This window comes from Ammospiza nelsoni, chromosome 8 (genome assembly GCF_027579445.1).
Source record: "Ammospiza nelsoni isolate bAmmNel1 chromosome 8, bAmmNel1.pri, whole genome shotgun sequence".
NCBI lineage: Eukaryota > Metazoa > Chordata > Aves > Passeriformes > Passerellidae > Ammospiza > Ammospiza nelsoni.
Window position 1 is genome coordinate 16,157,182 of NC_080640.1, and position 22,170 is coordinate 16,179,351.

Consider the following 22,170-nt stretch of genomic DNA (forward strand, 5'->3'; position numbering starts at 1 on the left):
GGGGAAAGCCGCTCATCATGTTTAGGGGCGAGGGGAGTCTCCCTGCCCGGGAACCCGGTCAGCGGCCCCGGCTGCCGCGGTCTCCGCCTCTGGGAAGGTAGGACTGTGCCGCAGGGGCTCCGAGGGGCCTGAGCGCGCCCCTCTCCCCGACCCGGGTCGCCCGCGCACCATCCCCGGCGCTCTCGGACAGGGCAGTCCCTGTTGTGGGGGCACGGGCTCAGACGCCGCTGCGGGTGCCGCGGCTCGGTGGAAAGGGTGCCTCGGGAGGGATCGGCGAGGCGGGGGTCGTTGTTCGGGAGGGGACCTCTCCCGCAGAAGGGGACGCTCCGGGCGGGAGGCCCCGGGACGCGCCCTGCGGAGGGCAGCAGCTGCCAGGCGTGCCCGGGAGCTGCGCGCTGCCCCCGGCGCGGCACGGACCGCGATCCCCTCGGTGCGGCACAGACCGAGATCGCGACCTCGGCACGGCGATCTGTAACACTGATTGCTGCCTGTGCCAGCGGCTTCTCTCCTCGTCAGTCGCATTTTGCAGTTAGAACGAAAGGCAGTATGTGACTCAGTTTCCCTCTGAGGACCGGCGGCAACTGGGCGATAAGAATTTGGGAGCCCGTGGGTTGCATCATAAAAAGGAGCTTTATAAACCAGAAGTATTTGCTGATAAAGTAGCTGGGAAGCACCAATCTTCGGCATTAAGTCATCAGATAGAGCAATTAGCTGTCAATGAATTGATAGTTTCCCATCAAACACAACCTGAACTGCTGAAGTCTGAAATGCTGTAGTCCATCTGGACTGTGTTTCCAGTTGTGTTATTGATTCCTGGATAGTTAAACCATAGACACACTTAATACAGGGAAATATTAAAAATTTAGATACTGCTGCTACCCTTGTAATATGCAAGTTGTAAAATATAAGTTGTAGGTGTTGCTTTTCTGCAGTAAGACAATCACACACCATAGCTGACAGTGAATCTCCTTACCTTGGCTAGTAGATCGCTGTTTTCAGATTTTTTTTTCTCCTGACCTAGTGTTTGTGTTACTTGTTATGCCATTATTGCTGTGAAGGAATGCAAAGATGATGCTAAAGTGTCCCATGGAAAGGAACTGAGTGGCACTGTGCATATTTGAGTGCATGCAGTATTCTGCTGAAGTCCTACTGAATGTGGCCCATTTCCTTTAAAGGGCAGAGACTCTTTTGCAAGAATGGAATTATCCTAATTAATAATTTAAATATATCAAAATAAATAATGTATACTCTCAAAGCTGTAATAGCAAGCATCTTTTTGTTGTTCCTATCTTATGGAAATGACAGCCTGCTTTAGTGTGAATGAATCCTGACATGATTCTAGAAACTGGGCCAACATATCATTGATTATGCACTTTGAAGAAGAGTGGGAAAGGTAGAGGAAAGATTTACAGTGCTTGAATCTCTTGGCATTGCGCTGTGGCGACAAAGCCTGCATATAGAAAAAATACAGTTTCTGGGACAGGAAAATTATCTGCAGAGTCCATCTATAGCAGCTGCTGTAGATGCTGAAGTTATGTTATAAACAGCTTTCCTGAGAATAGCAGCTAGATAATTTCATCTTGCTATGCTATGCTTTTCTGATGTCTAACTGCGTTGCTTCAGAACATCACCTGACTGCATTTTATATGTGGGCTACAGTAAGCTACAGCTGGGGAATGGGTTTAGAAATGGCCTCCTAAATAAACTGGAATTTGAAACTGAATGTGCCCTTAGCGTTGGTATATGCATTATACTTTGCTCCAATGGGTGTATCTCCGTAGTTTAATTCCAGCAGCAGTATATTTTGACACCAAAAAGGCACTTCTCTTATGAGTCCCACGGGACTGGAAGATACAGGAAAAAGAACAGATGAGATGGACATAACTCATTACAGGGCAGGAGGTTTTAAGTTCGATTTCGAGGACTGTACAGCCAAACCTTAGGAGCACAGCTTTCCTTTACAAGTAAGTCAATCTGTGCCAATCTGTGCCAATCTTTACAAGTAAGTCAAGCTACCACTGAAGAGAGTATTCTTCTGAACTGGATCTAATGCTTATCTGACCACTCTTGCTGAACAGCAGAATTTAATTTTCTGCCACCCTAGCTCCTGTGACTGTCCTGATGTGGTGTCTGGATGAGTAACCCTGGTAAAGCGAAAAAATGTTAGGGATGGGACAGGAGGGAAGTGGGAAGTGAGCAGCAGCTCTCTTTTAGATCAGGTCAGCAGTAATGTGAAACAATAGTCTTAAATTACAGTAGTCCTGAACTTTGTGGTCCACAAAAGAGAAAACATCATTGTAGCTTTAACTTTAGTTCTGCCCTAAATCTAGAACGGGCTAAATAAAGTATGAGACTATGAGACCTGATGTATCCAGAAAGTTTAAATCAGACATGGTACATATATCATAGAGATGCAGAATTCAGAGTATACCTGACACATACTTACTGAGTTCATAAGAGGTTCTAGTGTAGATTTCACACCTTAATACCTTAATCTACTAACCTGTTAGGTATAAGGGGTTTTTCCTACTATCTAAGAAAAAATCTTGTTTGTTGCTACTTGAGTTAATTCTTAATGCCCTGAAGACATATATCCCCACAGTTTTCCCTTTTTGTAGCCTGAGAAGGTGCTTCAATCTTCTATACAGGTTACATATTGGAGAACTCTTACATTTTATTGCTCTTTTTCAGACTGAGTTTTCTCTATATATTTTTAAGAAATACAAAGTGTAGATGCTTACTCCTTAACAGTATTTAGCCAGGAAGAAACACATCAGCCTTCCTGCAGAAGATGATTGCCCCCTAAGATCTTCTGGTAAAGTTGTTTAAACTCAACAGCCTCTGATCTGTTGAATCAAAATTAGTTTGGTTAGCCAATTAAAAAATTGTTCCAATTTTTAATGAAGCAAATCAGAAGGTTTTGCCAGCAGGCTTGAAGAGGCAGCTACCACTGGTATGGAGAGCAAGGGCAGGGCAGTCACTGACAAGTACGCCCATTGTGAGCTATTGCCACAGACCACATTTGAGTTTGATTATGAGACAGTAATGTGGAACCATCAAGAATGCTAGTAAAACTGATATTTGTCCTGTTTAATCTTTCCTCTTTCTCCATTAAGTCAGTTCTTCTGTTGACACATGAAGAAATTATTTTCTAATGCTATTTGATATTGGCACCTTCCTATCTCCTACATGTCTGTGAAGTAAGTTGCCAAATCATTTATTTTTGTGTCTTTTGTACGAACAGTACTTTGGCATCTGTCATGTTCCTGATTTTTATCCTCTCCTATTTGAAACCCGCTAGTAATTTGTAGAAAAAGCAAGTAAAGCTAAAAATGGACGTTCACGTATGCCAGTAACATCACATCCAGCAACTGTAGCTCTTTTTCATTTAGCTGTACCCGTGTACAATTTCAGGGATGTGCTGTGCCTCCCAACAAGTCCTGAGGAAGGTATACACTACAGTCAGGCAGCTGATTCCCAAGCTTAGCACTTCCTGACAGTCAGGGAAAACCAGTGGGGCTGTACATGAGAGGCAGAGCCTCCGGCTCACCAGTTCACATCACAGGTACTGGTAGCTCCAAACTAGTCATCAATGATATTGTGTAATCATCTAGAGGCTTTGTGGAGATAGCAGGCAGTGCATACCTGGTTTGTCAAATTCAATAAATGGTGTGTTCCACTTTTTTTTCTCATACACAGAATATTAAACAGGAATCTTAACTAGCCACTAGATGTCAATGTTGCTGTGCTAAAGGGCAAATGCAGTTTTATTTGTTTGGCTGATAAAGTAATTTCATCCTGAAAAGAACTTCTATATTTAAAGATATTTCCAGTATAGGGTCAGTTACAAAAAATAATCATGGACAAGCCCATGCTAGGTCCATTATTTGTGTAGTTTTATGATATTTTGAAGTTGCAATTAGCTTTTCTGTGTATAATCATTGTTAGAAAGGTGCCTTTGAAAAATAGTGTCTGATTTGCCATCAGTTTCCTTCCTTGTTCTAAAATCCCAGACCTTTGTAGAAGTAGCCACAATCATTGTATTGCATTTCACTTGTTAATAAGATAAAATAGAGATAATGAATAGATTAGAATAGAATAGAATAGAATAGAATAGAATAGAATAGAATAGAATGTATATCTAATCTTATTGTAAGAGTTTTTGAATTTCCTGAATTCCAGGTATCCATAGACGTTTTCCTCTTAATTATTTCTGTTTAACACCATTGGATATCAGTGTATGGAGACAGAATTTCTAGAACACCAAGACTTCCAATATGATAGGCAATTTGAAATTTTGGAAGTGTGTACGTCTAAAGGCAGATCTGACAGACAATGGCATTTTAGAAGGATACACGAGGTAGAATTTGACCCATGGACCTTTGTTATTCCTGGCTCCTCTACCTCCAGGGTGAACTAATCACTGCCAGTCTCCACAACTACTTACTGCCTGGTGCACTGAAGGTGCTGGTTGTATTGTATTGTCTGTCTACAGAGCATTTATTTTGAGACCAAAGTTTGAAAATTGTTTTCATAAACAGTTATGGAAAACTGAAGAAGACAACAGCACACATCTTGAATTCAGATTAGCTTGTTCTGCTGTTGGGATGAAAACAAATCTCAAAGGCTCATATTAAAAATATAGTTGAAACCTCCTGTTGATCTGAAAATCTCCCAAGAAGTCAAAGATGTGGAAATTGCACCCTCATTCTTAGCTGATTAACTTGGTAAACAGAATCCCTGTTTAGGCCACAATGTTAGAAAATAGAGCCTAAATAACCTGATTTATTCCCTTAGCTCCACCTCCTATGATATATGCATATAAGGCCTCTCAACTTCATACACAATTCACAAGATTTTTTTTATTACTGTTGACAGAAGAGCAGCCTTAGTCTTCATTATCATGGACTGAAGTAGTTGAAGTCCTGCCCCGCAGTTTATTTGATGGTAGCATTACTTCCACTCTTAACATGCCAAAGAATCACAGATACACTATGGAGGAACTATAACTGTTTTAATTCCTAATACCTATTTAGTTTTATTGCCTATGAGTACAGAATTATGTAAGAATCTTATAATAATATCTTGAAAACCAGATTGCTCCATTAATTCATTTTGTTGTAATTAAGGGAACACTCAAAGCATCAACTTTGTTCCTAAAACTTCTGTGTACTTCAAAAAATTTAATTAAAATAAAGTTTTCTGCAAGTCTTTGTTAAGATGTATAGTGTAAATAATAGCAGTATGATCATGTAAAGACTAACTTAGTTATGGAAATAATAAATCAGACTTTGATAAAAAATAATACTTAGAATCAACCCCCCATATTATCTTTAAAGCTTGGGCTTATTTTTGCAAAATGTACAGAATTTTACTAAATAAATCCCCTAGAGATATATTCTGTAGACTCCTGTCTAGTGTCTTTAATCATCACTGCTAGTTCCACATTTGTTTTGTGGCAGGTGATTTTTGTCTCCAGAGCTTAGTCTGGCAACTCTGCTCAGAAAAAAGCTCACTACCTCACTATGCATGTAGGCATGCATAAACTTGAGCAGGGATTTCAGCCTATCAGGAATTTAATTTAAAAGTAATTATCAGTATGTACAAAATACTACTTCTTAGTTTTATCAACCTGCACTTAAGTAAGTGGAATACAGAAACTAACTCCTCTACCATGTTCCAGTTTTCATTTTAGAAAGGAGGAGATTTTAGAAGTTCATTATGCTTAAATACCCTGAAGTATGAACTATTTCCTAAGAGAGCAAAGAATGCCTAATCTTACTTTTATGGCTAGATCTGCTTTGGTGGAAAGTGACTGATGGCATCCAATTACGTAAATACAAGAGAAAGGCAAATTTGTTTTTCCAGTTTGATATCAGAGTTATTATATAAGATTAAAAAATCATAGAAAATAATAAGCAAGAGAAGGAAAATCTAGTAATGTGGAAATAAATAAAAGAAAACAACTGACAAGCAATGTGCTTATTTTCCTTAAATTACATTGTTTCCCACTGGATTTTTTGGAAGGGGAAAAAAGAGAATACATGAGCAAAGTTACAGTTTGAACATTGCATTTTTAAACCATAGTGGAAAAGATATGTGTTCCCTCTTTTCCCAAGGTGCATTTTTATCCATAATGTCTACCATGTTTATATATTCATAATACGAGAATTGAGGAAAGGTACAAATCATTGTCAGGGAATGTTTTCTGAAGTCTTCTGTATAAAAAGGTGGCAGACAAGCCACTGTCATCTGAATCATGCAAGCAGTTAAGCACTGTTTTGTACCCAGCATTCTATGTAACCTGGAATAGAAAGGTCTGAGTCTGAGATATGATGTTAATAGAGATGTACAGTCTCATTCCTGCTAACACGTTCCAAAAACACATGTTTTTTACACATGTGTTTCATCTTTACTTAGAAGTTGAGCTCTTAACTCAGCAATCCAGAAGGCCAGTTGTGAAAACTGTACTGTGGAGCTGCTCAGATGAATTCATCACAGTGTTTTCCACTGGTTGTCCTTAAGCAGTGAAAATAAATCAGAGATTATTTGCAATATACAGTGCTGCAGGCAGGTGTTTGGAATCTCACAGTCCAATTTAAAAAAAAAACCTAAAGTATTAGAGCATAATATAATGTAGTGATGGCAGAACTGGCCATCACTTTATCTTACTAGTTCAGTGGGATTACATAGTAAAGCATTACAGTAGCTGCATGTAAAGGCTGTTAGTACCAGGTTGAGGTGATCAGTACCTGGTCCTTCAGTGAAAACTGAAGGATACAGGGATATAAAAATGCTGCTCTGAGCACTGAAGTAGGATGAATCAGTTAAAAATTCCTATTTCACAGTTTTTGATGAACGTGCTTATAGAGTACTGCTGTGAGACCTCATTTAATTAATAATATCATGAGCCATTCTGCTAGAACTGAGCTTTTATTAGTAAAAATATACTACTGATCGCCAGGGTTTGGAAATAATAGAGATTATATTTCAAATTAAATACAATTTTAAGTTATTTAATCACTAGTATCATTAAGACATGAAGTACTGAAACACTATCAACCTTTCTATTGAAAGTGTTTCCAGGACACTATTCATTCCATGGCACCTAAGTGGAATGGGAAAGATAATTATCCTAAATGGCAACCATTAGTCTAACTTGGTTACAAATATCAAGTTATGATATTTATAGCCAGCAACACTGAGCTGTGCAATATCCACAACTCTAGAAGTAAAAATGTCAGACTCAAAAAACACAGAGGAAAGTTATCTATTTCAAGTAAAAATAAATATTGCAGCTTGTACCCTAGGGGAGATCCTGCTACTTGCTGAAACCACATTCAATTTGCAAGTGTAAGTCAAAATGTTAACAGTTACATATCTAGATGACTGCCTTTCTTGAATGGAAACAAAACCACATGGAAGATAAGGGTCAGGATGTGAAGTGAGATCTGAGTGAAAAACATTTTCTTTAGCATTTCATAAAGCATTCTGTCAAGTTTGCATTACACTGTCCTTAAATATTCTGCTCATAAAAGATGGATTGTGTTATTTAGATTTATATTAGAGTCTGTTTTAATACTTTTTATCAATCTTGGTTTAGTAAATCCATGCCACTCTTTTCCTGTAAAACTTTTATTTGAACCTCAGCCTTAACAGAGTATTTGGCGGGTTTCTATAATATGAGTCTGTTAATGAAAGGAAAATACTATTCTGACTACCTCATTTATCTTAGATATCGTCATCATCCAGCCACAAATGTTAAGAACTAGAAAAAGTAAGACTAGAGAAGCACTTTGATATTTTCTTACTTGAAAACATCAATACCCACAGAAAAATATGCCCATACAACAGAATACTAAATTATTCTCCCAGTTAAAAAGAAGCTAGTATATGAATATTAGCTTCATAATTATATGAATACTGTTGTACTGTGATCTAACACTACGGTGTGAAAAACAAAGCCTTAAACTTATGATGACATTCATGATTTGTATTGATTTGCAGTTCATTCCAGCCTTAAGAACAACACAAATACCCCACCCTTGTAGCCTCAGAGCCTTTGTGAAGGGGCATCACAGCCCTGGTTGCAGATGCCCATCACATGCATCCCCACGGATCCTCAGCAAGGAGGGATTTAGCTGCCTTTGGAACATCACCCATTCTGAATCTATAGCAACCCTCCTCTAATATGCAAAGCTATTTTTAGCATCAGGGCAGCCTTGAAAGCAGCAGGTAAAGCATGAAAAGAATGAATAAGTGGTTTTGGTGCTCGCCTGTGAATAGAAGCTATATATAGCTCCTGAGAGAGATCTTAATATATATGTGTATATATAATGTGCATATGAAGGGATATCTGCCTCCCTGAGAGGGAAGCAGGGGTGTCAGAAACATAGAGTAGGCTATGAACAAATTATTACTATTTGTGACCTGAGCTGTTATCTAAAGTAATTATTTCCAATTGTTCTATTTAAGAAAATAAATTGTTAATGGAATTGGGTATCTTTGATCCAGTCTTTATTTGCAATGAATGTATAGGCTTAATTTCCCTAAGTGAAGAGAAAATTGAACAGCAGGAGACTATTTGCAGTTCCAAGCTCTTTTCAGCCATTACTTGCTCCAAGAAATTCTCTAGCGAATTTCTCAGGTCTCCCTTTCCATGCCTAGGAGCCAACATCTCAGTTTCTGTGATGTTAGCTGTTCTCTTGAGTTCTCAAACCTGTCTTTTTTTTTAATCCTTGTCTTTTACTCTTATATATTCATCCATTTGCTTCTAAAAAAAATCTTGGGAAAAAAGGCCACATGTGCCTTTGTTTAATCAGTACTGTGTGCCATTTATTTAGCTGGGGAGCTATGCTGCTTCATGAAGGAGCTGATTACTTCTTACTGATGTGTTATATTGAGGCTGGGAATTAGGCCCTCCAGTTTTAATGACTCTTTGCCTAAATCACAAGGGCAGCAACAGTGGAAACTTACAGATGCCTACAAGTGATTGGTGTTGTTCAAGGTAGGGAAAATCCTTTAGCTTCTGAGCAGTCATAACTAAAATGTGTATTTCTCTGTTGCTATGAAAATTATATTTAAAACTACAGTCAGTTTCTTAGATAAGGATGTTGTGTTGGTTTTGTTCTCCCACTGCAGAGGGAAAGAGCCAGCAGCCAAAAGAGCAAATCTTTTCTTAAAGCTGTACTAAATATGTAGCATATTGGCATATGAGCAAACAGATGAAATGAAATTTTCAGCCCTCTGAAGTCTCCTCTGCAGGGCAAATATGGTTTGTAAGAAAGAGGGACTTTGGAGTTCAGCTTGGTGCAGTACTTGATGGAGAGTCAAGTGCAGCGACAGCATGCCTGCATAATGTAGGGTGGCAGATTTGGTATTTACTTAAGGTAAAAAGGATTAACCCTTACTGAAAAAGTTAAGTACTTTTCCAAATTTCTTGAGTTGCTGAGAACAGTTAAAACATCAGTAAAATACATTTGTGGAGCTATCACCAACAACCCCTTAAATTGTTTCAGTGCCGGTCCAAATCTCTGCTTTGTAAAGCATGTTGATTAGCAATGATGAAACAATAATATGTGTTTGATGAATCACATCCTTCCTATTGTGTAGTTCCCTATGTCCATGGCACTCCAGCAAGGCTTCTACTTGAAGTATTTCTGTGACTTCAGTGGCACTAAGATTTCTTCCATTGTTAATCATTCAGGACATAGAAACCTGGTTTTAACAAGTAAAGACTTTCTCCTCGAAAGCCTGTTGTCTCTGCCGTACAACAAAAAAATTTTCTATGTACACTTAAATAAATAATATTTTGTTACTTGTTTTCTGTCTGCAAAATGACAAGGAAAATTAAAGACAAGTTTATAAAGATTAGAATAATTCTTCGGGGAGCCAATGCCATGAAAAAGTACAGAAGGGCATATAAGATAGCACAGGTCAAGGAAAGGATTTTGTAACACGCCGTCTGTTTTTAATTAGCATCTTGGCACACTGGAAGAGCTCAGACCTTTTTCCATGAAGAAATGTATTATAGACTTTTCTAGCTGCCAATTAAATGGCATTTAGCTACACTGACAGTAGTATGTTGTTTTGGGTCTGCAGAAAGCGCTTGCTCATGCTAGAAAATCTGGGACATTTTGTTTTGTATAGAGGGTTCTTATTGGACTGACTTTTCTATCCCTTCTATTCTGAATGTAGGCATGAAGGAAACCTATGAATAAATACCAAATTAGGAGTGCAAGGAGCTGGCAGAGGGGATAATTATGAAGTGTCAGTGTGTATACACCTGCTGAAAGTCTGTCCTCCAGGTAGAAGATAATTTTTAAACAATGCTAAATACTGGGGTGTTTTATGAGGTTCATATATTGTCCTGTTTGGTAGAGACTGAGGTACTTTGTCACCAGTTCTGTCCTATGATTCATTTAAATATGAGCATTTGTAACATGAAACTGCCCCTCAAGTGTGCAGCTCCCTATGCATTTTCTCTAACAGTGAAACCAATGCTCTCTGCCCACTCCTGTCCTCAGCTGCTTGTTCTGGCTCTGGCAGTTTTAGGGGGGTTGGGGGGTGGGTTTGAAAGATTTGGGCTTGTTTAGGGTTTTATTTGTTTTCTAGTTCTTTTGCCAGCTAATTTATTTAATCCAGTTTAAAGAATAGCATTAGAACAGAAACACCAGCAGTGATCTGTGGAAGAGAGCAGAATCAATAGTAATTGCAAGAGTTGGGAAGAGAGAAACCATCCTATTAAGGAAAAGTGTTGCACAGAATATGTTCTTAAAATCACCATGCCAGTTCTGAAGAAGGTGGCAATTACAAATTAAGCATAGATTCTCTCACTAGTATCATAGTTTTAATGTCTGGTAGTGCTATGTAGAGGGGAAAAAGGCAAAAAGTAACTTGCCTATTTAAACAAGACTTCTCTTTGCTGAGAGGTTCATTTACAGGACACTTAATCTTATAGTAAGGTGTATGCTAGCTGGTGAATGTGATGTCAGTTCCACTGAAATGGATGGGCATGTTCACTGTGTCAAGTGTGTCCCCATTTCCACCATGGGAGAAGTTGATCTTCCCTGAGTAAACTACAGTCAAATTTTCATGAGAGTTGTCTTGAAATATAGAAAAAAAAATCCAGATTTCTGCAGCAGGTGGAAACCTCGTGTTCTTTTATATTGTCTCCTTTCCTACACTTCCCCCTGTATTAGTTGTGGTATCAGTTCCTGCTGTGAACCATGAAGTGGCACAGCTTCATACATCTTTGAATTGGGCTCTGGTTTGCTCTTGAGCTTGTATGTTTGCTCTTTCATTTCCCCCCCAACTTTAAATATCCATTGTTAGCATTTTCAAGGCCAAACACAGACAATAGAAGCAAAGCAAGAACTATTTGTGTAGGTCTGGAGAGAAATGGCTGGTTATCAGGAGAGCAGTTAATGTGATGCTGCTGGGTTAGGTGCTACAAAGCACACTGGTTTATAATAGAGCTTGGAAGCAAACAAAGCATCGAGAATCATAAGAATGTTGAAAGGTCTCAGTTGCAAAAAAATAAAACCTAATAGTAGATTCATTTTGTCTGGCTTCCCTTTGAAAGAAATACACTCTGCATCTGTTTTCTTAAAGAGAGATCATTCAGATATCAGTACATCTCTCCTGACATATTTTTCGTCATTGGTCAAATTCTGGTGTACCTAAACCAGCAAGCAGTTCCAGAGACACCTGCACATTGACTAGGACACGCTCAGTGGAGCAGATGTTGTGACATCACTATGGAATTCTGGCCATGAGAGCTCACTTCAGAGGGGATCACTTCCTGGTCCACAGTGAACTGTGAACTGGCTACTTTACGTAAGGGAAAGGAGACCACCCTCCAAGTCTTTCTTTCCTCCGAAGCTGGCAGCAGTTAAGCAGCCATTTCCTTGGCTTTTTGACACAGGGACTGGCCTGCTTGTTCTGCTTTTAATGAAAATGGTATAATAAAGAAGGATACCCATAATACGAACCTGTATAGACAGGATAGGGCAAAGTCAGCAGAACTTTCCAAATAAAAAGGTTTGGGCAGTCTTGTGATCATTCCCAAGCTTGTCTGTGTTATGAGCTGTTGTAAAGGCATCTCAAGTTTTATTATGCCTAACCTGCAGAAGGCCTCTTCCTGGCAGTGACTCTTGGTGCCAGATCCACCAGGAAACATAGTCTTTTCAGAACTGTTTAGAATTCACAAGACTTAGTTTTGTTTATTGAAAGTACAGCCTCATTCTCAGCTGCTTTAAATTTGCCATTTGCTGCAGAATTTCTTAAAAGGGTCAAGAGAGCCAAGACAGCAAAATCTCGGACTCATGAGGTATTTGTAGGAGTCTTTGACCTCAAAATCCTTCTGCTCCAAACACAGTGGTAACATAGCAATGACAATGTTTTATTCTTTAGGAGACCAGTGAATACTGGGTGTGATTTGGGCTATTGCCATATGGTGTAATATTATGGGCTACACACCAAGTACAGTAAAGTCTCATCATCACCATCAGTGGATTTTGGATTAGGCTAGGTATGCGCGGCAGCTCATTCTGAACAGAGAAAAGGCAGCACAGTTTTCTAACAGCAGGATGAAATCAAGGGTAGCTTTAACAGGATATGGATCTGCAAAGGGAACTGTACTGAACAGGAAGCTTATTCAAATTGTGTCATATGTTGGTAATGAAAACATTCTAGTCTAATGCAAATATGCAAATATAGTCGTTGGCATGGAGTGAATATCTTGAAAATATTAAATATTTTTAAAAAACATTTTTGCTCTAACTTTTGACCATTTGTGTCTGTTGTCCTCAAATATTTTAGCAAACAGATTTACTTGTAGAAGTATTAATATTTTAACCAGATATTGGAGAATATGTGCTAAAAATGTATGTAATAATAATAATAATAATAGTAATGAATATTTTTGCTCTAGAAAGGAAGCCATGGAAGTTGTGCTATGTGTGACCAAAGAACACCAGCAGTGGTGGGTGGTGACTACCTCTAGTGGCAGCAGGCAAAAGTAGCTTTAATTTTGACTGTCATATACTTGCACCAAGATTTTTACTAGATGGTTGATTATAACCAAAAATTGCCGTCAGCAGACAATTTGGATACATTGGAAGAAACAGCAATTTGTTTCTTAACACGCAGAGCCACTGCGTGGGAAGCCACCGGTGCCTAAGGCGTACTTGGCTCTGGTTAATAGCGGAGAGGTGGAACATGACGGCACATTGGTGCAGGACACGCTGCGGCCGCTCGCCGTGTGCCCGCTCGGTCCCGCTCGGTCCCGGCCGCCGCCGCAGCTCGGGCCGGCAGCGCCGGGGCCGCGGGGCCGTGAGGGCGAGGGGCGGCCCTGGCGCAGCCTCGGGCCCGGCCTCGCCCCCGCCCGGCCAGGCCGCCCAGCGCGGGCGCCGCCCGCGGCCGCCGCGTTGCCGGGATACGGGGCCGCGGCGAGGCGGAGGCGCGGGGCCCGCGGCCCTCAGCCGTGACCCCCCGCAATGTCCCCCTGCAGTGTCCCCCTGCCCAGCCCCGAACGCGCCTGACCGCCGGCCCCCTCCGCGGCACGGCAAGGTGCGGGGTTTTCGGCTAGAACGTCAAGTGATGGGAAGCAGAGCGAGGAACGCATCCGCAACTCCCTCATCCCCCCTGCTGGAACCTTGCAGAAAGAAAAATAAATGAGTTTCGAGCCCCATTGTGCCTAGTCAGTACCTGAAACAGCCGGGAAAACAAGCAAGGGCCGAGGGGCAGGCGCTGGTCCGTGGGCGCAGCAGGCGGCTGCCCGCTCCGCTGGCCCGCACACAAACAGCCATGGCATCGGCAAAGGGTGAGCCAAGTGTCGCCGGGCTGCAGAGAAGCTGTGCCACTAAAAATCCACGAACCACTTTGGTTTTAAACTGCTACATGGCAGGAAATGAGATGCTGAGCTTGGCAGAAAAGGACCCTGGAAAATGTGATTATGCCTCTCTTTTCATGGGACTGTTATAAATATTCATAATATTGCAATTTTGGAAAAGCGGTTGTTTTGGCATGTGGTTTGGAATAGAAAACTAACTTCCAGGCGCTTCTCTGCATGGACAAAACTGGAGTCAGGTTACTGCTCTGCTGCAGAATGTGCTTTTGTTACCGAAGAAAATACTACACTGCAAAGTTTTCAGGAGGTTCACAATGTGGTTGGAGTATTAATTAAAGAGAAATGCCTAGGTAATTGATGGCGGATTTCAGTGAATGAGCCAAAGGAAATGAAACACAGGTTTTCACCATCAATGGCAAAATATTGCCATGGCAATGGGTGGCTTTGCCAGGAATAAACAAACAAACAACAAAAGGCCTCTTTCAGGAAAAAAGAGAATTTTCTGTTCTCACCTCACCCTGTCTGTGCCATTGGACATCTTGGAGGGGAGAAGATGGTGTAGCCTACTTATGCAAGTCCTACAAATCCAGCTTCCCTCTCAGTAGGTACAATTAGATCATTTCCAGAGCAAGAAGTCACCTTTATACTGGGGGATGGGAAGGCAACAACATTTGCTTAATAATTATTTCAGTGCCTTGGCTACTGTAATTATTTTCCATTTTTTTACTGGAGGTGGATAGGCTCGGAAATAACCCAGGTTTTTGCCACTCTTAGCTGGTGCTGCTTCAGGGAGGGACTGCCGACAGGGAAGGTTTTCTTAAGAGCAAAAACATGGGCCTGCAGTTAAATTAATAAAGACCTTTACAAAAACACAACAGAGAGAGCAAGGCAGCTGAGAAAGCACGAGCTGCCCTTTCTTCCCTGAGCTCAGATGCCTGGCAGGGTGTGCCCATGCACAGGCACTGCTGTCCTCTCCCAGCATGGCCTTTGAAGGTGGCCATCTGTCTCTGAAAGCTTTCTGGACATTTCTGGCTGCAGCAGTCCCTCAGAGGATGCAGTCCCACCACCTGGTGTGAGCTCTGGGTGTCATCCCTGGGAGATGGACCTCAGCCCCCACCCAGTCAAGGATTCAGCAGTGCTGGATCCTTGTAGCCTTAGACTGAATTCCTTGCAGTTTTGCAGGCTGTTGTTCTGCCCATAGCCTGTCAAATCCCAGGTGGGCACCTGGATATGCACTAAGGCCTTGCTGGGATTGTTCCTGAGGAATATAGACATGGCCTGACGTTGATCTTGTGATTTTGTGGCTTTTTGTGGCAGGAGCAATGAGCTAGAGCCAGGTGGCCTTGTGAAACCAAAGGAGGGGTAACCAGAAGTCAAAAGAGATCTCCTCATCAGGAGATCAGGTGTCCCCTGAGGAGGAGACAGCATCCATGTGAAGGAGCTAATAGTGAGCCTGACTGTGTTAAATGTTTGTACCAGTGGGTTGACCCCAGTAGTGTTTGTAAGCTGTCTAATATAAACTATCCAATGGGGAAGCGTTGAAGTTTGCAAACTGTTAAAGTTTGCAAAACTGATCTAATAGCAATATTATATTGAACAAAAAACATCCTGTGTGGCTTCCCAGCTATTTGGCATTGTTAGCTTTGTCTTACAATTCTTAATAAAGTAATACTTAGGTACTGCTTAAGTTTCCAATAAAATATTTAATGTATTTTACTGTAAAGTCTTCAGGCTGAGGACTGTATCTCACAGAGCACTCATACCACACCTAGCACTCATTTGATTGCAGCCTCCAGGCAGTATTGTAAAGGTTCATTATTACCACCAAGATCTGTCCTTATCCTGTCACTCTTCAAAGAAGGTCCATTCTTAACTACAGGTTTAACATAGCTGGTATTTAAATGACAATTTTCTTTTTTTTTTTCATCAAAAATAATCAAACCAAGAAAATACATTTTTTAACTTGAACTTTAAATTAATGTTTCTCATATAGAACTGTGCTTGATCCACCTATGCCTTCATTTAACCAGCTCAGAAAACATGCAACAAATAAGAAGCATTCTTTTTCTGAGGGAAAAAAAAGGGAAAAAAGAGGAAAAATAAAAAAGGGGGGGGGAAAAAGAGCTGTATTTGGGATCTATTTTGCATGAGAAAATATTTTGTTTAGGAGTGACAGTCAAAGGCATTCTCTCATACATTGTAATATTTTCCATGTGTGGCAGCTTGTTTTTCAGTGGTACAAATATGTGCAATAAAGGCCGAGGATAAAAATGAATCTAACAGTTTTTGCAGCAATGCTTTTGATGGTTTCATTCGATTTCATTTTCCTGTGGATACTGCCATTAGTTCTGCTGCTTGCAATATGTGAAGCATAATTCTGAAAGGTTCATGAGGTTGTAGGGATCCAGTAAGAGATGACTGATTTCTCCCCCACACACATACACTCCACCCCACACCCACTCACCCACCCACCAGCAAAACATAATGCTGTACTATTTTTGGAAACAGGGAAAGGGCCTCCCTGTGAAAACAGAAAGCAGTGTATTTCTCAGTTACATCACTTTGCAATCTAATGCTGTGTTGTGCTCAGTGTTTTTGTGGTGATGCAAGTCTTTTTTTTCTTTCCTTTTTTTTTTTTTTTTTTTTTTTTTTTTTCCCTTCAGCCGGTTGGATTTTCCCCATCTTACAGCACCTCGCAGGTCTCTTCTCTGAGCAGTACGTTGCCTGAGTGAGTGGAAACATACAGATCAGCTGCAGGTTTCTATCTACAAAAACAGAGTGAAAGAGAAAGAAAAGGGTTGGGAAAGCAGAGAAGCAGAGACAAATATTGACCTGGACTTAGAGAAAGACATCCAATGGCTGAATAAAGAACCCTGTTCATGTTTTGGGATATTCTTTCAACTGGCTGGAACGAGAGCGGATCAAAAGAATGGGAAATGCCAGCAGACCCTTTAGAAGAATTGCTTATTTCTTATGCCTTTTATCTGTGCTTTTGCTGACTGAAGGGAAGAAACCAGTGAAGCCAAAATGTCCTGCCTGGTGTACTTGTACCAAAGATAATGCTTTATGTGAAAATGCCAGATCTATTCCTCGCAGCGTTCCGCCTGATGTTATCTCACTGTAAGGGCTGTAAGCATTTGGTTATTTAATTTATGCTTTAAAATGAACTAGGATGTGTGGTGTTCTCAGTTCATACTCCCTGCTTGCTGCAGGGAGTACCTCCAGCATTCAGAATCATCAGCTAATGTGTTAAAATTGTGCTGCATCCTTGAATCCTGATTTTTATATCTCTTTCATCTGTCTGTCTGTCTGTGTATGTGCACACATCTCATTTCATACCTTCTTGTATAGTACATGAAACCTGTCATATTATATTTGGGGGGGGGGGGGAAGGTAATTTTTTTTTACTTATATAAATAAATTTCTCTGTGATGACCAGATCAGTCTTATAACCATGGATATATGAGGCTACATTAATGTATGGTTGTTTTTTTCTTCTTTACAGATCCTTTGTGAGATCTGCTTTTACTAAAATCCCAGAAGGGAGTTTTTTGCTCACACCATCTCTGCAGCTTCTGTGAGAAATATTTATATGATACAATTTTTGTTATGAAGTGTATATGTATTCATAAATATTTCAGAAAGGGTCTTAGTATTAATTTTATAAGAAACAGCAGCAGAAGATTTATTAGATCATAAAATACATTACTTTTGAGCAATTTGAAAGATAGTGCATGTTTAATTTTTACTTAGTATATTGCAAGGCTGTCTGTTGTCAGTACTACAAATGCTTACATGCTGAAGCTTTTGGTGACAGAATGCATGTTATCTTAATTATACTTTAATTAACATTACAGTGAGGACTTAAGTATTGCAACAACTATTTTTGTTTATTTCCTGCATTCCTGGGACCTGATCCCAGTGTAAAGCTGTCCATTTGCAACTCCCATCGACTGTGAGCTCAGAACCCCCCAGATCAGGCCCATCATTGCAGTGGGACAGGTCCTGAAGTCCTTTTCCATGTAAAATTGCCATTGACTTCTGTGGAAGTTTAGTCACTTCAGTGGGAGTTTTGCCTTCATAGTACCTGGATTTGACCCTGCTTGTCATTTTATGATCTTAAAAGTAATGACAATTTTCTTCCAATTAAAGACTGAAGTAGTTATTTAAAAATCAAATACTGTGATGAGGTATAGACGGAAAGAGAATATTTTGGGATGTTTAACTGTTAGCTGCATTTCAGCATAGGATTTTTACAGGCTCACAGGCTTTCCTAGAAATGTGGGCATACAATTATATAATTGTGAGCTATACAGAGGTAGAGGGGGTGTAACCTGAACTGTTTATAGTGGATGTGCTGCCAGCCTGATACACACCCAGATTTGTCTCAGAAATCCTGCAAGGCAGACTCCCCAGTGTGATCAAAACCAGAATCGGATGTCTGTCCCAAACCCACTTCCATGCGCTCTGGATGTGGTCAGAGGTGTGTGCTGATGGACTGGAGCTGTCTGGCTGTTACATTAAACTGGTGGCATACCAATAGCTGAAGCCCTGACCCTGGCTGTACTCTGCTACCTCAAGTGGAGCTGATAAGGAGTTGCAGACATACTGTACAATTTTGGATACAGGGTAAATAGGTAAATGCAGTTACTATGGAAACCTAAATGCTTTTCCATGGTGCTTTATTCCAGAGAAGCTTTTTTCAGGTGGTCACAGATCACAAAAGGGACACATTTCACATAATTGCCACAATGGGCCTTCCAAATGAGAGGGGGGGAAAAAAGCAGCAGCCCTGGTGGGGCTTGTATCTGAAGAGAATGAGTAGGACATCATCTCTCTTGGCTACGATACACCACCTACACTTAGCAATCCCACTGCAAAGCAGGCGGATTTGGGCATGGTAGAGTAGGACAGACACAGTCATCTTATTTTGAGTTATTATAGTGCCTGGCACAGTGGGCTTGGACAACGTCTTATGACATTTTGGTAATGATAATAATTTCCATTTCTACTGTACAATGAAATGCACGTTCTGTGCTGCTGTTCATAAATGCTGCAACAAAAACTATGACCCCAGAAAAGCAGGGTTTGTTCCACTGTGGGCTTTGATGAGTGATGTGTTTTCCAGATATATTTTTAACATGGTAGTTGAGCTGCTTGCCATCCTTGGAATTTCAGGCTGCTGATCTAAGGCAAATGACTCCTTTAACACAGACCATAGGAGCAGGATTGTATCTGTGGGGACAACACTCCGGTTTGTACGTGGGAAAGAAAAATTTTATCTTTGGCAGAAGATAGTAAGGGGAATAAGAATATGGAACACTTACGTTAATTAAATATTTCAGGAATTTTTAGCTTTGCATGATTATAGATGTATTGGTAGGTTTAATTTAGCCAACAGCAAGATTTAGCAGCTTGTATGTATTTCTATAATAATAGAAATGCATATAGAAATAGTCTCCAGCATTACGTTTTTGAAGTCCAAATGTAATTGGATATCTCCAATACAGCAGTCACAGATGTCTAAATATGGTGAAATTCTGCTGCTATTATTATTTACTACTATTTTTAATGTAGTAGCCCCAATGGTCTCTGGAAAAATCATGGTCTTGAGCTAAACACTACTCGTAACTCCCAGTCCAGGACAGCTTTTCTTCTTGTGTAGTATGGACGGCATGCTCTGTGCTCTTCGTGCGACAACAAAAACACAGAGAACCTACACAGCTATGGTGAAGTGCCAGCAGGAGTGTTCCCTAAATGCAGAGAAAACCTCCCAGCTCTCATCTTCAGCACTTTTATCTCTGTGTATCAGCAACATGCTGAGGGTGCTCTTATAAACTGAAGACATGAAAGCCCAAAGGAAGAAGGGAGGCAATCATGGCATCAGGATTTGTACCTGCTCGCACTGTGCTGTTGCTGCCAAGTGACACAGTCCCCAGCTACAGCGCCATACCTTCAGCCTCCAGCCCCAGAAGCAGCAATTATGGTGACTGAGGACAATTTGGGGCAAAAATACTTTGTGCATCAAATACATCTGATGTAACCATTGGGAAGGGGTATGAGTTGGAAGTCAAATGAGCTCACCAAGTGCAAGACCTATGCTGTAAGCCTGGCAATCTCTAAAATGGCAATACTATTTAAAGAGATACCACCCTGTTCTGTAAATTATTGAGTGGAGTGCAGAAAAGGAAAAATTATCCAGTAAAATCATATCAGAAAACTAAAATTAGTTGCAGGATTTAATAAATTGGTCTTCTGGTTCAAGAATTCTATTTAAATACTTGTTTTCTCTAAAACTGAAGTATTTATTGGTTTTGACAAAAAGGAAGAATTTCCTGCTTGTATTTTTTCATACATTTCATATAGGAATGTACTGAAGGTGGAAAAAGCACAATCTGAAACAGCCAACTGAGAAAATAAATTACCTACAATTTATTCTGAATGTAAACATCAACATAAGAGATTAACTCATTAAGTGGATTAATTAGTACTTGGAAATCTTGCATTCCTGAATGTCTAAGGATACCACAGTATGAATCTATTTATCCATCAGGTCAATTGATTAAAATATAGATGTGCATGTAGTATTCCACTGGGGTGAAGTTCATCGTGCTTTATGATGTCCCACCACATTAAAAATGTAGCAGTCCAGGGCTAGATTATAATGGACAAATGCTAACATGGCTGATAAGCATGAATAAAGCTGGAAAAATCAATGCTAGTCCACTTTTAATGCTTACAAAATTACATAAAATTAAATGTGCTGCTGGTATTTTTACTGTTAGATGCATATGCTAAGAGTACCTCCAAGAGGTTTAGTGAGGTCTTAAAAATATTTTTGATTTGAACACTGACTGAATTTAAGAGATTTTTCTTTTTTTTTTTTCCCCAGTAACTTTCAATACCCTCAGGTTAAATACACTCAGAAGTTTAACTTAAAAGTTAAAGGATTTTCATTCCTGCCAGTGTTGCAAATTCAACCTGATGTCAGGGTAACCAGCAATTTAAACCAAGACAATTTAAACCTCTGTAGTACTTGAAGATTTCATTGTTGTCCTAGTATATCTCCAAAGGCACTTATACAATCCCATTGTTTTACTGGCATGATAAACCCACGTTTACATCCCATAGAAGTCAAAGGAATTCTATCAGATGGCCCCAGTAGACAATTGTTGGATCCTTCCCTTTGCACCACACTGTGGTGCAATATTTCAGCCTTATAGTCCTATAGTGCTTGCACAGAAAAAAACATGAAACCAGGCAGTGGAAATTGGGCCTTGCTGAACCATTTTCTAAAGCTGCTGATAACCTAATGGTCTTTTGTTTTGCATTTCCTTATGCAGGTTGTTTACGTCCAACACTTTTGATGTTATCAGTGATGATGCTTTCATGGGCCTTCCTCATCTAGAATATTTGTGAGTGGACAAAAGTGTATTTCCTGGCATTATTGAAGAGAGTGGGTGGGCTTCCAATTTCCAGGCATTGCTTGACCAGAATCACTTTATGACCCATTACAGGTTCATAGAGAACAACAACATTAAATCAATTTCAAGAAATACTTTCAGAGGACTGAAATCTTTAATTCACCTGTAAGTAAAGTGATTGAACATATTACTTTGCATATTTAATATAGTAACTGAACCACTGTATTGTTTCTCATTTTCACATATAACTGTTCATAGTTATTTAAGTGGCATTAATTGTAATTTGATTAGAATGTGTTAATCTTTGTGTTTCCACCAAAGACTTCCAAACTGGTATGTGTAGAAGGCAAAGACACAAACAGCTTCCAAGCACTGCATGTTTGGCAGTAGTTCCCTGACTTTCTCTGCTTGGAGCACAGGGGATTTCCAGCTGAGCATGTAGGAGCAGGGAGAAGTATGAATTGGGAATCTTGGCACTGGATGAGGTCAGTCCCAGTTTGGGACTTGAAAAGGAGGAAGGTGGGAGCTGTGAGTAGGAATGTGAGAGGCTGAGGAATGGACCCACACCTCTTCTCAGGTACCCCAGTCTGACATGCATCCTGGAGAATATTACAGCCATTCTTGGGACAGGTCATCACTCTCTGTGCCCTGTTCACTTATGACAGTAATAGTATACAGAAGAATTTGATTAAATCAAACTTGAAAAATCCCACCCAGAGCAATTTTGGAGACTTGCAACAAGATATTTTTGTTATGGCTTACTGATCTACTTCTTCCATTCTGCACCTACCTTCCTCTGCACCCTGTCCTCTCCTGCATGGGAGCAGGAGCATCCCACAGTCAGGACCTGTCACACACTGGCACTGGGATGTGCTCACTGTTCCTTGTGTGCTG

At 40.3% G+C, this 22,170-nt stretch overlaps 1 protein-coding gene across 3 annotated transcripts in view; it reads left to right on the forward strand.

Annotated features, from left to right (window-relative positions):
* Positions 1 to 14: 14 nt before the first annotated feature.
* Positions 15 to 22,170, forward strand: part of LGI1 (leucine rich glioma inactivated 1) — a 28,791-nt gene continuing 6,635 nt past the window's right edge. The window contains exons 1-5 of one of the 3 annotated variants that reach the window (XM_059477010.1): positions 15 to 97; positions 16,516 to 16,972; positions 17,358 to 17,429; positions 21,196 to 21,267; positions 21,370 to 21,441. In XM_059477010.1, the coding sequence (XP_059332993.1) occupies positions 16,782 to 16,972; positions 17,358 to 17,429; positions 21,196 to 21,267; positions 21,370 to 21,441 (407 nt within the window). In that variant the 5' untranslated portion in view covers positions 15 to 97; positions 16,516 to 16,781. Of the gene's footprint in view, positions 98 to 16,515; positions 16,982 to 17,357; positions 17,430 to 19,209; positions 19,956 to 21,195; positions 21,268 to 21,369; positions 21,442 to 22,170 lie in introns of those variants that run through there. The other 2 variants (XM_059477012.1, XM_059477011.1) reach the window with 2 other exon arrangements.